The 15,538-nt window shown below is 36.7% G+C and overlaps 1 protein-coding gene across 5 annotated transcripts in view; it reads right to left on the reverse strand.

The window, feature by feature from the left end:
* The window catches only part of RALGAPA1 (Ral GTPase activating protein catalytic subunit alpha 1), a 238,597-nt gene that overhangs the window by 63,992 nt on the left and 159,067 nt on the right, over positions 1-15,538 (reverse strand). For 4 of the 5 annotated variants that reach the window (XM_077819060.1, XM_077819057.1, XM_077819062.1 and 1 more), the window contains exons 33-36: positions 12,371-13,232; positions 10,141-10,212; positions 8,524-8,647; positions 6,317-6,472 (exon numbers count right to left, since the gene is read on the reverse strand). In XM_077819060.1, the coding sequence (XP_077675186.1) occupies positions 6,317-6,472; positions 8,524-8,647; positions 10,141-10,212; positions 12,371-13,232 (1,214 nt within the window). Of the gene's footprint in view, positions 1-6,316; positions 6,473-8,090; positions 8,165-8,523; positions 8,648-10,140; positions 10,213-12,370; positions 13,233-15,538 lie in introns of those variants that run through there. The other variant, XM_077819059.1, reaches the window with a different exon arrangement.

Consider the following 15,538-nt stretch of genomic DNA (forward strand, 5'->3'; position numbering starts at 1 on the left):
ATAGGATACTGTGTTAGATGGACCACTGGGGTCTGACCCAGTATGGCCATTCTTATGCTTTTTGAATCCTCTTGGAAAAGGACTTGTAAATTGGGCAGTGCTCCAAAGCACAACCCTCTTCCAGGCAGTATAGACATTGGGAATGCCCATCATTCACCAACATCGCTGCTTCAGAGGAGAGGCAAACCTTGAACCCTTGCAACTTGAAGTCAAACATTTTAAGTTCTTGTAGGGAGGTGCACTTGTACAGGGGAGTGGGCCCTTGTACAAGAAAAGAAAACCTATCACTACTCTGAATAAATCTAAAGTTTTGGAGGTTTTTTAAGCCAGTAGGCAAAGAAAATTTATTTAAGTTAACAACTAACTACAGAAATGAACCAGCTCAGAGCAAGGGATGTGGACGCTACAAGGTTTTGTCTTGCTGCCACACGTGGTAAGAAGGAAATTAGTGAGAGTTGGGGCTGCCCCACCCTTTATACTCTCTGGTGTAGGGAGCGAGAGGATGCCCAGGGTGAATGTGTGGCCCCCACAGACACAGCTATTTAAAATAATCCAATCTTGTGTGCCTGGGATGCAAACACACCAAGAGTGGAATCCGTGTGGATAATCACTCAAAGATTATGTTTATAAATTGTCATAGCATAATTGAAGTTGACGGAGCTATGACAATTTACACCAGATGAGGATGTGGCCCTTTGTGCCTCAGTTCCCCACCTGAAAATCAGGGTAACAACACTTTCTTTTTTCCATGCTTTGTCTTGTCCATTTAGATCATGTGCATGAACAGTGGCTAGCATAATGGATCCCCAATCTGAGTTGGGAATTTAAGGCATGACCATATATAAATGATAAACAATAGAAAGATAATTTATCCCTTTCAGCTACAGTATATGCTTTGAACCTCTTCTTCATTGTTAAAAATAAGTAAAAACACTCAAAAATTTGGAAAAGCCAAGTTATCTGCAATTTTAAATCAAAATACTTTAAAATATTCTTACTATACAGCCATCACCATGTGTCAGCTTTCCTAATATGTTTATGTTAACTGAATACAAAAGAAATGTGAAATAAATATAACCAGGAGGGATGATCAAATCTAATTTTGATACATTAGTGTCATATGCTGTACATGTTACAATACCAGCCAGACTTAATACTAAGCTGCAGGCTACACTGAGATTTCCAAATGGCAGATTGTTTTAAGTGATACCAAGTATAATTGAAGTAATAAACGATAGAAAAAGCAAAGCACACTGTCAGGAAAAATTTAAGTATTTACTTTTTAAAATTAAATGAGTTAGGTTTGGAAAGGCAAGACAACTGAAATAATGCAGGGCTCAATTTACAGAAAATTCCTTTTATTTATCTCTTGCATTAACCCTTGAACTCTTGCCAAAATTATTTGTAATTTCTAGTACCCACTTATCTAAAGAAGGAAAGGGAAAAAAACTATTTCCTTTTATAACGAAAGCTAGTCTTCAAATTTTATTTTGTTTACTTCAAAAATAAAGTTCACTAGAGAGGTACAGCAGGAACACAACACAGCAGAAAAATTTAGGAAGCAGCTTCTTATTGCAAAAAGAAAAGGAGTACTTGTGGCACCTTAGCGGCTAACAAATTTATTTGAGCATAAGCTTTCGTGAGCTACAGCTCACTTCATCAGATGCATTTAGTGGAAAATACAGTGGGGAGATTTATATACATAGAGAACATGAAACAATGGGTGTTACCATACACACTGTAACGAGAGTGATCACTTAAGGTGAGCTATTACCAGGAGGAGAGCGGGGTGGGGGTGGGGGGGAAAAACCTTTTGTAGTGATCATCAAGGTGGGCCATTTCCAGCAGTTGACAAGAATGTGTGAGGAACAGGGGGGGGGGGGGTGGGGGGTGGGGAACAAACATGGGGAAATAGTTTTACTTTGTGTAATGACCCATCCACTCCCAGTCTCTATTCAAGCCTAAGTTAATTGTTTCCAGTTTGCAAATTCATTCCAAGTCAGCAGTCTTTCGTTGGACTCTGTTTCTGAAGTTTTTTTTTTTTTTGTTGAAGAATTGCAACTTTTAGGTCTGTAATCGAGTGACCAGAGAGATTGAAGTGTTCTCCAGCTGGTTTTTTAATGTTATAAATCTTGACGTCTGATTTGTGTCCATTTATTCTTTTACGTAGAGACTGTCCAATTTGACCAATGTACATGGCAGAGGGGCATTGCTGGCACATATCACTTTGGTAGATGTGCAGGTGAACGAGCTTCTGATAATGTGGCTGATGTGATTAGGCCTATGATGGTGTCCCCTGAATAAATATGTGGACACAGCTGGCAACGGGGCTTTGTTGCAAGGATAGGTTCCTGGGTTAGTGGTTCTGTTGTGTGGTTGCTGGTGAGTATTTGCTTCAGGTTGGGGGGCTGTCTGTAAGCAAGGACTGGCCTGTCTCCCAAGATCTGTGAGCGTGATGGGTCGTCCTTCAGGATAGGTTGTAGATCCTTGAGGATGTGTTGGAGGGGTTTTAGTTGGGGGCTGAAGGTGATGGCTAGTGGTGTTCTGTTATTTTCTTTGTTCTCTGGGCCTGTCCTGTAGTAGGTGACTTCTGGGTACTCTTCTGGCTCTGTCAATCTGTTTCTTCACTTCAGCAGGTGGGTATTGTAGTTGTAATTAGTTGTTATTGCAGCTACTTTTGGCAAAGTTACATGTATTTAGCGTCTATCTAATGCACCTTCCAACATTTGTTTAAGTTCTTTATAAAATGTTGTTTTAACATTAATTTTTTTACTCCTGTAAAATAACGGATGTGATTAATTGCAATTTTATAAAAATATTAATATTGCACTAATGGCCATGCTTTATGGTCTTATGCCTTTAACCATCCAGTTTGTATTAAAATCAAAGCAAAACAATTAGCTATGAATTATGGGTCTATAATTCTTTTGAAGGGCTTTGACAATGTCAAACTAAGCTTGAGCCATTTATGTAATCACCAAAAGTTTCAGTTGGATTAATAAGCTAATAATTAGAAAATGACCTCTTTTGTTTTAACACCATATGTATAATATATTAATTAAGACACTTTCACACCCTCCCCCTCCAAATTTCCTCAAAGTGCTAGCAGTAGCTAGATAAGGGGGTAAGCTGCATGGGTGAATGTGATATCACTCCCATGGTGAATTGTGAGATTTTATAATTCTTTCTTAATTTTGACACTTTCATCATAATGTTACCTTTGTAACTGTATTTAAAATATTTTCTATTTTGACAAATCCTTTCACTTAGAAAAATTCAAAGATGAAGGATACATATGCATTAAAAATTTTATTTTTAATTCATCGTTTAAATTTTAATCCGATCTCTAAAGCATTCCCTTCTCTTCCTTTTCAATTCATCTTTTTTTCTGCTCTCTAACTGTTCTCTTTTGACTCCAGTGTTTCTAAGGTATCTAAGATACTTAAAATTTTATTTACTATTCAGGAAGATTGATAGAAAATAAGTTTTAAATTGGCCTAGCATCTGAAGCACTAGAATCTTGATACTGCAGTGGTTGGGCTGGCAGGAAGAAGTTTTATTTTAATTAAATTTAATTTCCATTTATAAGATGAACCTATCATCTACCTCTAGGCACATTACAATATAGAAACCAGCAACAATTCTTCAGCCAACCAAAGTACAATAAATAAATTGTTCAAATTATAGAAATAAAACACACACTTAAAAACATGGCTAAACACATTCAAAATCCTCAGTGAGTTCAAGATCCAAGGTCTTCTTCTACACAATTAGAATATGTCTATACTGTAAAAACAAAAATAAACAAAAAACCACAGCAGTAAGTCTTAGACCCTGGGTCAATTGACTTGGGCTCAGTAGCAGTGTAGACATACCTGATAGGGCTGGAGTTTGGGCTCTGAAACCCAGAGACAGGGATGGGTCTTAGAGACTGTGCAGAAACGTCTACACTTCTATTTTTAGCCGTGTAGTGCAAGCCTGAGTCGATTGACCAGGGCTCTGAGACATGTTGCTGCAGGGTTTGGGGTTTTTTTCAGTGTAGACATACCCTTTTTTATCTCCCTTCATTTCCTCCCCTTATATCACCATTTCTGTGACCTCAGTAGTGACAGTTTATTTTTATTTCACATTTTATATAATCTTCTGCTGTAAAAGGTCACATGCTGCACACTGTATTTAGCACGTCTTAATAATAAAGAATAATATTGCGGATTACTACTGTGAGTACTGCTGAAGTGTCTAAAGGTTCCAACTGGAATCAGAGGCCCAGTGTGTTGAGCACTGTAAAAACACGAGACATTCTCTCCCCTGAAGAGTTTAAAATCTAAATAGACAGAAGATGGGAGGAAAAAGAGAGGCAAAGAGAGGTAAAGTGACACGACCAAAGTTACACAGCAAGTCAGTGGCGGAGGCCTGGTCTACACTGGGGGGTGGGGGAGGGAAGGCGGAATCGATATAAGTTATGCAACTTCAGCTACATGAATAACATAGCTGAAGTCTATGTACTTAGATCTACTCACCGTGGTGTCTCCACTGCGGTGAGTTGACTGCTGCCGCTTCCCCGTCGACTCTGCCTGCGCCTCTTGTGGCAGTGGAGTACACGAGTCGACGGGAGAGCGCTCGGGGGTCGACTTATAGACATACCCTGAGTTAGGAATGGAATCCAGGTCTCCGGACTCACAGTGTAGTACCCTATTCATTAAGACCATACTGCCTCTCAGAATAGTCTAAATCATTGAAGAATGTGATTACAGGTGAAAGTGGAAACAAATGGGGTTTAGGTGAGAATATCAAACTGTAACTGTGAAAATGGTGACTGATTTGTACTTTTAAAAAAAAATTTATAGCACCAAAGGACTGGACCAACTCTGAAATGTGGCTAAAGGTATTAGCTATGTGGAAAGGATTGAATTCTCTTGAAAACAGATATAAGATTCAGACTGCACTTTTTGCTGAAACCTGTAACGTTTAAAAATGTTGGGTTTTTTTAGTTATCTAACGAATAGTGGAAACAAATTTTCATTATGTTTTCCCCACATCACTTTTTAATCACTCTAATCCAAAAAGGTTATTGATACATATTTCTGTATGCAAAGTACACTGGTTTCTTCAAAAAGGCTGAGACAGGAATCATATTGTTACTTTAGTTATACTCATTAAAAAATTATGTTGTTTTTGCTCTTAAGATACTTTAATAATTTGGTTAGGAACCTAAATACATTGACTGCACTTTATGAAATAGAAGAGTAGAGTAGGAAGTACCCATCTTAGGCATGCAAGAAAAATATTTTAAATAGTTTAAAAAAATTGTATAATACCACTTTTAGAATTAAAAGTCAGTTTATAACAACAACAATAATGATAATAAAAAGATATAAATTATTTTCTTCAAGTTGAACAAAAAGAACAAAAAAAGTCATTAATAATTGAAGTTGCCAGAGGCATGGCTATTTCTCTCTATACTGTCAACTATCTAATTTAATTACAAGTATTAAACTCCATGCTGAGGTCAACCAGCCTCACTTCCTCCAATATTACACTTCAGCCAGTGCTCATTAATGTGTCTACTGAATGGATTAGCACATCTGAAGATATATGTACAGAGGATAGGGGGACAGTCTAATGATAGCCAATTGTTCATTTGTAATAGGACACATGTTTGAGGCCTCAACTTATTATCACTAATGTGGAATTTATTAAATTCTAAAGAAAAAATACCAATACAGAAAGCCATTTTTCCCTTAAGGTGGATATAAGAGAGCAGACTTCTGCTGAACATTTGTGTCATCACCAAAGCTACACAACTAAATTCACTAAATGTTGTCAAGTTCCGAACATTTTCTTTTAAAGGCAAATGTTCTATGAACATGCTTAGCTGCAAGACTTGCAGAACAACAAACATTCATCTTTGGACTATGTATTCATCAGCTATTTCGAGAAGTTAACAGTTCACGTCCAGAAGTCTCAAAGCACTAGAACATGTCATTCAGATTTGGAGCTTTTTCTTCCACATAGACTATTAACTCCGTTCCTTTTCCTCTCCTTACATCACCATTCCTGTGACCTCAGTAGCAATAAGATGTACAAATGTGACAAAATGTGACATCTTCTGTGTCAAAATAATTGGTTGGTAGAAAGTAATTTAATAACACTATAGTCCACCCACCCCAACCAGCTTTAATAATATATAAACTGTTAGAGGCACAAGCATTGTATTCTTTTTAGAAAAAACCTACAAATTATTTTAAAGGAATGATTTCTAAAATCCCTTGATATACTGTTACCTAAGGGAAAAGCTGTATTCAAAACCACCTACCTTTTTTGTTAGAGAGTCATCTGAATCAGAAGGCATTCTTGTTGACACATGAAACATTACTTCCACTGTAGAGGTAGCAAAATATGGAGTGGTCAATCCAGTGCTTTTGTTTTTTTGCAATCCTCCCATAAAGCCACAATGGTTTGTGAGATTCACCTAAGATCAAAGCCCATGTAACATTAGGGGGGGGAAAAGTAATATCCGGTGACAAAGATACTCTTCAGAGAAAGCCTTTTCAAGCATCATCATATACATTTAAAAAACCCATAATTCTCTGCTGATGCTGATCCTTTTGTACTATTAAGTTTATCTAAAGGAGCAGAGACTTCCTAATTAGAACAGGTTTCGGAGTAGCAGCCGTGTTAGTCTGTATCCGTAAAAAGAAAAGGAGTACTTGTGGCACCTTAGAGACTAACAAATTTATTAGAGTACAAGCTTTTTTTTTTTTCCACAAAAGCTTATGCTCTAATAAATTTGTTAGTCTCTAAGGTGCCACAAGTACTCCTTTTCTTTTTACTAATTAGAAGGATTTAATTAGAAAAGAAACTAACTGCAGTGAAGGAACGTCTGTATTTATTGGCACAAGAGGGTCGAACAACAATCTCAGAGACTGGTGGGAGGTAAAGGTTAAAGGGAAAAAAGCAAGAGTGGTGTCTTGACACTCTCCTGGGAGCCAGTACTAGCAGCTGCTTTTCTTCTCCTCAGAAGACATGGGGAACCACCAAACAGAGAATCGATGGTGGTTGTTCTGGCTTTCCAACAGGAAGGAAGGGCAACTGCTATAGTGCTGCTGGCCCCATCACAAACACAGATATTGCTGTCCCATATTTTTTCCCATTCCTGAACACTGAGGAGGGAAGTAAGCAGTAATCCTTTTGCAGTGGGTTATTTCTCTTCGCATTATAAATCTAAATTAAATGCTTTTTTAAGTCGGGATTACTTTCCTTAACTGCATATTAAATGTTTTAGCCTCTTGGCATGAAATTCTGGATTTTTTTGTTGGTATAATAGCAAATACATTATTGCCTAGTGTGAGATTAAATATGTTTGAATCTGCTTGATTTAACTTTGTAAAAATGTTGCTGCAGAACTGCAATAATACATTATAATACGTTACCAGGTTTACAAAACTTCTTTAATTGTAAAAAAGTGTGTTTCCATCAAATTTAAGACTTATTTGCAAATTTTCAATTATGGCTTTGAATTTCAAATTTCCATTCTTATAAAGTGAAAATTGATGCTTTCTGATAAGAAAAATTCCCTACACTTAGAATGTGTGTGGAAAGTCACTAAGCAAGCCAAAATTTGCCAGCTTTGGTCAAAGCTTTTTCATAGCTCAAGTCAGGAGCTGATATATTGCCTTGGAATTAACATACAAATTCAAAAAGCAAGCGTTAGTCATCTAAGCTACTACTGTTTCTTGATCATTAAGCAAACTATTAAATATTAATTTCAGGTGGCACTTCCAAGAAAGCCAGAAGCAGTGATGATTCCTGCACTTCCGTGGGACAGGTCTGTGCCTGAAGCTTCTTCTTATTGGTGCTAGTGGGGGATCTGTCTTGAGCAGCCAGAAAGAGATGGTGATGAGTATAGAAAAGAGAATTTGGACCAGGGGAGAGTCAGTAGAATAGAACTACACTGAACTAATGCTCTAATGGTGGTAGTGGTACTTATATGATTATGCCATACCATCCACTTCCGACTGGTGAAAGAGATGGGTGTGTGTGTGTGTGTGTCGCTCTCCAGTAGGCAGGGAGAAGAGGAGAGAGAAGCAGCATGCCATTATTTCTCCAACTCTCAACTCTGAGCAATGTGCAGAATCTTAAATGAATTTAACACCTTTCAGGCCTACACAGCAATACAGACATAGTTTAGTTAGTGTATAAAAGTCAGGAACAGGTTGGCTTATTGCACACTATTGAACAGCCTCTGATTATGTAGAAGCTTCCACAGGTTCCCCTTTCAAAGCCAGTAAAGCTTTGCTGTCTCAACAGTTGATCTACATAGCATCACTGACATAAGTATAACCAGAATTTCCCTCTTAGTGTCCTATTTTCAGAATAGGATGTTTCAGTAATTGTGAGCAGTAATAAGGAATAATAGAGATGGAAGATTAGAGAGAAAAACAATAAGCCTCCCGTTTTATATTTGTTTTCTACAATCTAACACAAAACTCAGAAGTTATAAATAAAACTTAAAACACACACCTCCCAACCCAGGCCTGCTACAAAATCCTCATAGGCTTGGCTTCCTCCAGTGTTAGTGAGGATGGAGTGTTTATCTTCTTGTCCCTCAGCAACATAAAATACTGCAATCTTGTGTGTCTCTCGGCTGTAAAACATAGGGTTGTCATTGGATTGTCACAGAGTATGAGTTCACTTTCAAGTCCTAACACAGACAGAAAATAAAAACACTATGCACAGATCACAGCTTTCAGAATCAAAAAGGCAGTGAAAGTGTAGTATAATTAAAAAAGTTTTTCTTTCTATTCTTTGACCATCTTCTATCTTTTCATGTTCTTATCCTCTTCTATTCCTTTGCCTTCTCTTTTACAGTTTGCTAATAGGAACTTTCAGGTGTGAAGGACCAATTCAGCATAGTGGGACATCAGCTGAAATCAGCAGCAACAAATGGTATAATAATGTATTCAGAAAGTTGAATACGAGTTTTACAGTTGAAGACATGAAATAAACAAAACCTATGGGTTGGGCATTATTTTACATTATGAAGAAGACCCCTCATTACCATTAATAGTGGTAATCCTTGCGAATGATAAATGTGTCTCAGGAAGATGAATTTAATATCCTCAAGTAGCAAGGTAACTACTTGTTTCCCTGGACTGCTGATTGGTGGATACAGAGTTGAGCAACTTAACACAGTTTCCCACAACTGTCCTACTAATTCTGATACTACTAATTCTATAGCTGTTGAGACAGTCTCTTGATCCTTGGAGGACAACTGACAAAATGAAGAGTAGCCAGCAAATTGTAAATTCCTTGGCCCACTCTTTAATGTATTAAATACAGTCTTTCATATTCAATAATACCCTTCCAATAAAGAGAAAGAGCACTAAACAAAATTTAAGATCTTTTAAAAACTAAATGCATCTCCAAAACTTTCACTTACTCATCTTGAAGCTAACCTACTGATGGGAATAAACACTGAGATCTCAACAATGATACTTGTGTACTAGATTATATTTCTCTGACATTCACTACTGAGAGCAGATGCTACTTTGGTGTCCATTCATAAAAGATTTAATAAAACATCTTAAAAGAGAAACTACAAGCTTGAAAAAGTGGCTTGCAATGGACAGTGACTGAAACCTTTGTTGGTCACGATTTCATCCTGAAATAGCTTTAGCTCTCCATGAGAACCTCAACTCTAATCACTTTCATTCATCCTCAGATATTGATGGCTTTGATCCACAGCTATAAAATTAGTTTCAAAGCTACTGTAACTGAATTTTAGTATGTTTCCCTTTTATTAGATATGTAAGTACAGCATTTGGGCATTATAGCACGTTTCGCATAAGGATTTTCATGGAACACAACAAAACTAGTATTTGACAAATGAATTACTTGTTTTGGGGGTGCAGGGGTTTATTCTCTTTTATGATCATCTATTAATTAAATTTTCATTTCATTTTAGTTTCACTTAATTTTTAGCATGTACTGCTTCCAAAATTTAGTGAACATGAATCACTTATTGGAATATAAATTAGTCTCCAATTCCATATAAACAATAGTTCAAACCCACTTTGAAAAATAAAATGATTAAATAAATTAGTAAGGTAATTAGGCAATTTTTAAAAGATAACTTACCATTGTCTTGAGTCCAAATTTCTAAGTTCTCGAAGTAACTTTTCATTTTTTTTCAGGAGATGAAAGCTCCTTCTAAATAGAGAAAATTAATAACATTTGTATTACTTGTCCAGTAATGGGTATAGGACAATACAAAAACATATTTCAGTTCCATTCATGCAATCACCCACAATTTTCTTGCCTTCTCAAATTTCCTTTAAAAATAAATTATACACATTGTCAATTTTATGCCAGAAGGTCTTCTGCATCCTTCTTGAAGTCCTCTGTGTAACTCTACTTCTGCCAACTTTCCCCTCTCAACCTAGTGACTTCAGCTCTCTGCCGAAGGCTGGACAGGACTCCCTTTGGAGCCCACACAATTTACTACATTGTAGGCCTGAGGATAGCTGCTTAGTGATACATGACAGATTCATAGATCTCAAGGCCAGAAGGGACCATTTGTGATCATCTAGCCTGATCTCCTGTATAATACAGGCTATAGACAGGTTTCAGAGTAGCAGCTGTGTTAGTCTGTATCCGCAAAAAGAAAAGGAGTACTTGTGGCACCTTAGAGACTAAAATTTATTAGAGCATAAGCTTTCGTGAGCTACAGCTCACTTCATCCGAATAAATAAATTTGTTAGTCTCTAACGTGCCACAAGTACTCCTTTTCTTTTTACAGGCCATAGAATTTACCCAAAATAATTCCTAGAGCATATCTTGCAGAAAACCAACCAAACTTTATTTAAAAATGGTTAGTGATAGAGACTTCACCATGAGCCTTGGAAAATTGTTCCAATGGTTAACTAGTTTCACTGTTAAAAATTTACACCTTATTTCCAGTCCGAATTTGTGTAGCTTTAACTTCCAGCCATCGGATTGTGTTATATTTTTCTCTACTGGATTGAAGAGCCCATAACAAAATATTTGTTCACCGTGTAGACACTTATAGACTATATCCAAGTCAACCCTTAACCTTCTCTTTATAAAAATAGATTGAGTCTACCACTATAAAAACTGAACTCTACATTCCTGAATTGCAGAGCAAAGCAGAGTATATCAGCCCACCTAGTCATCTGTAATGCTTTTTGTCTTTTAAGAAACAGTTATGTTTCAGTAAAATAACCACTATTCAATTTTTAAACCTTCTTGATATTACACATAAAATACACCGAAGTGAGGTTAAGAGCAGTACCCATTGGAAAACAGGCTGCTTTGGCAAACTAAAGGCCCACTTAAGTATTAAGAATGGTTGCAACACATTTGCTACCAAAGTTCTTTGTGATCAAAATGTTTCACTCATATGACTGCAATATTATTTTATTGATCCAGACTTATTCTAGGTCTATAGAATATCCATTTTCCCTTCACAGCAGGTAAGTATTTTGATGCTTAACCCTGATCTTCTAATTATGAGTTCCAGATTTCACTCAGAGATATGATTTTAGAAAGGCCCTTACATTCTGAAATACTAATTCTATATTAAAAAAAGGTACAGTCAACACAAAAAGTACCTTTCTTTCTCACAGAATTTTTTTTCACCCTCTATTGTTATTTGCAACATTCAAGATTATCCAAACTGAGAGAAATGAGTGGAAAAAAATCCCTCTACTTTTCAGATTTACATTTGTGCACTTTTCTAGGGAGATGATATGTGCATCCCCTTTCCTCAGGCAGGGCAAGAGAGTGTTTACCAGTAACCCAGCAACAACAAACTTGCTGCTATTCCACAGCTTGGGTCTGGTAGGGAAAGGTGCCTCGTCTTCCCCATATTCCTACAGACGCATAGAAGGACAGCAGAGAGGAGGCAGTAAGGGTGTCTTTCTCCACCAATCTAAGGCTTCTTAATGGAGCTGCTGAGGAGAGCAGAGTAGGGAGAGAGAGCATTCTCCCACCAATAGCATCCCTGCACTGAGCTGGAAAGGACCTGTCTTCAATCCCGTCTGCATGGATTTTAGGGAGCAATAAGATCATCAAGCTGTTCCCTCCTCTCCCCAGTTTCTCCACACAGTGGGTTGAAAGTAATAAAAAAAGTTTCTTCCCCGTTAGTAGATGCCCACTCCCCCATCTCAAAAACTCTGCTGTCAGTTGGCCAAAGGCATTCTTGGCCTAACCAGTTCTACTGCCTAAAGTTAGGAGGATTAATAAAATGATGAAGGAGAGTTACATAATTGTTACCAAACACTGTACTTTTAAACAAACAGTAATTTGTGTTAAACAGTTTTTTTTGTTTTTTGTTTTGTTTTTTTACCTTTTATCCCACGAATTCATTCCCAATATACTGAGAAGTAATCTGCAATAGTAAAATGCTGATTGGGGCTTTTGTGGAGTTGGCTCATCCTGTTCCACAGCCTTCATGTTTAAGTCACTGAAGTGTTTTTCAACAAATTCTCTCTCTTCTGTGTGTTGTTTAAGAATTGCATTGATGACGTCATTTTCCTGTTTCTCTGAGATACAGACAGGTTGAGGAGCAGGTATGTTCAGTGAGACTCCTGCTCTCTGTAAGCATTCAGGACTAGTGACACCTAAATAATGTAACAGCTCATCAAGAGCATCTTCTTCATCCCTAATTGTATCCCAAGTTGGCACAGTTTCTCTAAATTTCCTTTTTACTTCAAGTGCAATTCCATCCCTTACAGATACAGCCTCTACATGATCAGATGATGGGGCATCTTCTGGTTTCTCTTGCTGAAATACAGAAAGCGCCAAAAAAGTATGTTCTGATAATCCACATAAAGACGATGGCCCATACAAAATGGCAGAATCCCATGAGTATTTACCAGACAGATCACGCACTATAATTCTGACATTCGAATTAGCAGATGCAAGTCCAGCAGACAATCCTCCTCCAGGCATATTCTCTTCTGCTTGGATTTGTATACAAGAGACTAAAGTAGTGTTGTTTAATACAAAGAACTGGAGGTTTGGGCTCTCAAAAAGTTCAGGAGAAAGCTCAGGACTTTCACTGTAAGGATTGTCATTGTTCTCACAAACTTGGCTGGTTAGCATAGCAGGGCCTCCACTCATTGGATAGTGGCCTAAATGGTTCACCAGATGTGTTATCACAGTACGAGCAGCAATGGAGATTAAGCCTTGTTGCATGTGAGTTTTCACTGTAAGACAAAGAACACTGTATTTAAAATTAAATTTTGGGGAAGCAACATGGAGATTTAAATATTTATTTTGGATTTTTATTGCCTAGATTTTTCAACAAAGAATGAGCTTTATGAGACTAGGACACACCTAAAACAACCAGGGAAAATATGGATTTCCAGGAACTTTAGTTCTAAGTGTGAAGAAAAAAGTGAAATAATCACCACAGTTATAGAAAGAATAAACATTCTATAATTGTAGAGCGTAGCCCATTTTCTCACCACAGCTTTTATGAAGAGCATAGGTCCACTTAGATATACAATAGTGATTCTTAAACTATTGAAAACAGATCTTAAGCTGCTGCTGAAGTAGAAGCTATTGCATGATAAGCAGTCCAACATCCAAAATTGCAACAGATTTTTGTATTTTGGCACAGTAGTACTTTGATGAGGAAAAACACAGATATAAGTGTGTGCAAAAAAAATCTAATCACCCTAATTGCCCAAGGGAGTATACAGCTGCAGGTTAAATTAAGAATGACAGTGGATCATTGGAAAACATTGATCAAAGTTCAGGCTATTTATATACAAGAAACTCTAGCAGTAGCAAAACAGAAAATAAAAATCTCACATTGAAACTGAAAAAAATATGTACATATAAAAAATTTCAGTCTGAAAAATTTCTGGGAAAAATCAGCAGGGAAAAGAGGTAAGTTAATCCTGTCAATTCTGTTTAAGTTTCATTTTGCTAAAAGGTACTCGAGAAAATTCTTACTTCTTTGCCAAAGATTTTCCACTCTTATGGAAATTATATTAATTTGTAACAAAGGTTTCATAATTTTTATAACAAGCCAAGCATGCCTAAGAATTATTTTTTTAAACCACACTCTGGGCTGGATTTTCTGGTCCATTAAGTCCATACTCATACAGTGCAAAGTGGCCTTAAACCCGTTGAAGATAACTGGTGGAGAATTCTTCCTGCAGAGGGGAGCTCTCCAATGGTACTACTAATCCCTTTCCTCTCTCCCTGCCCCCTCCACAGTGTAAATGGAAGGAGTGGGTATATTGGGAGCAGAGAACAGGGAGTGGAGGGAGTGTGCCAGAGCAAAGCTTTATTAAGCCACAGCTTGCACCAGAGAGGCTGAGTAGTCCTGAGCAAGTCATACCTGGACTCCCTGCAGAAAAGAAACAAGGCTCCATTTCTCAGAATTAGGTAGTCTATACATGATTATAAAATATTACTAGAAAGTGTGGGTTTCTTTGGATTTTTAGTAAAAAGTCTATTGGACTGCCTATTTAATTTCTAGCCTCTTCCTCTTTCCATGCAAAATTTAAGAGAATATACCCAATGTCCAGTTTATGGTATAAACTGGAGTAAACCAAACCATTTCCTTTTATACTATACAAGTTACAGTAATTTTTATACTAAGCAATAAATATTGCTTAGTAGATATAAAACAGTTTAAGGCACAAGGTTTCTTTGAGCGCTTTGGCAAAATAAGGGTAAAATGCATAACCTATAATGAATTTCTGTGAAAATGATTTAATGCCTGAATTTAGCAAAGTGTTGAGTGCACTTTGCTCTAACTGTTGACAGTAATTACTGATACATATATCTTTGTCTTCTGAGTGCAACAGAAAGCATAAATACGACAATGTTTAAAGTATCTAAAAATCATTTGAGAATGTTAATTTACACAAATCTTCACAAAAGTAAAGTCTGAGTTTGGAATAGCTGTACAGCATCACCCAGATGTTAACTATTTAAATAATTTAACAAATTCTACTACATGCCAAAAAATAGGCAAAATTCAAGCTCCTAGTTAATGTTTACAAAATGATTTCAAAATAGCTGAAAATATAGTATCATTACATATTAAGTGGATTTGACAATGTAGACAAGAGAACAAGAAAAAATATTCTGGCTTCTCTAGTCTCTCTCATGGTTGAAAACTCTTTAAAAACAATCAGTTAAGTTGAATTCCATGCCCAGATATGGAAAACATGCAAGCAAATTAAGTTATAGTGCCCTCTGCTGAAAAGTAGCAAGGACTTGCAAGCAAGTTTGTACAAGTCTTCTAGTGAAAATGAATGGGAGACTCTGAAAGTGAAATTTATCAAAGATTGTACTACCCATACTTCTGGGGGAATTCTGCACCAAAAAAATTAAAAAATCTGCACACAATATTTTCACATTCTGCAAAATTCTGCATATTTTATATGTAAAAATAACACAATATAATCACACCAGTTTCAATTATTTTTGGTCATTTATTTCAAAATACCTGTCAACCAGTATGTCTATAACAATACAGACAACAAAAAAG

This window comes from Eretmochelys imbricata, chromosome 6 (genome assembly GCF_965152235.1).
Source record: "Eretmochelys imbricata isolate rEreImb1 chromosome 6, rEreImb1.hap1, whole genome shotgun sequence".
In the NCBI taxonomy this organism is placed as follows: Eukaryota; Metazoa; Chordata; order Testudines; family Cheloniidae; genus Eretmochelys; species Eretmochelys imbricata.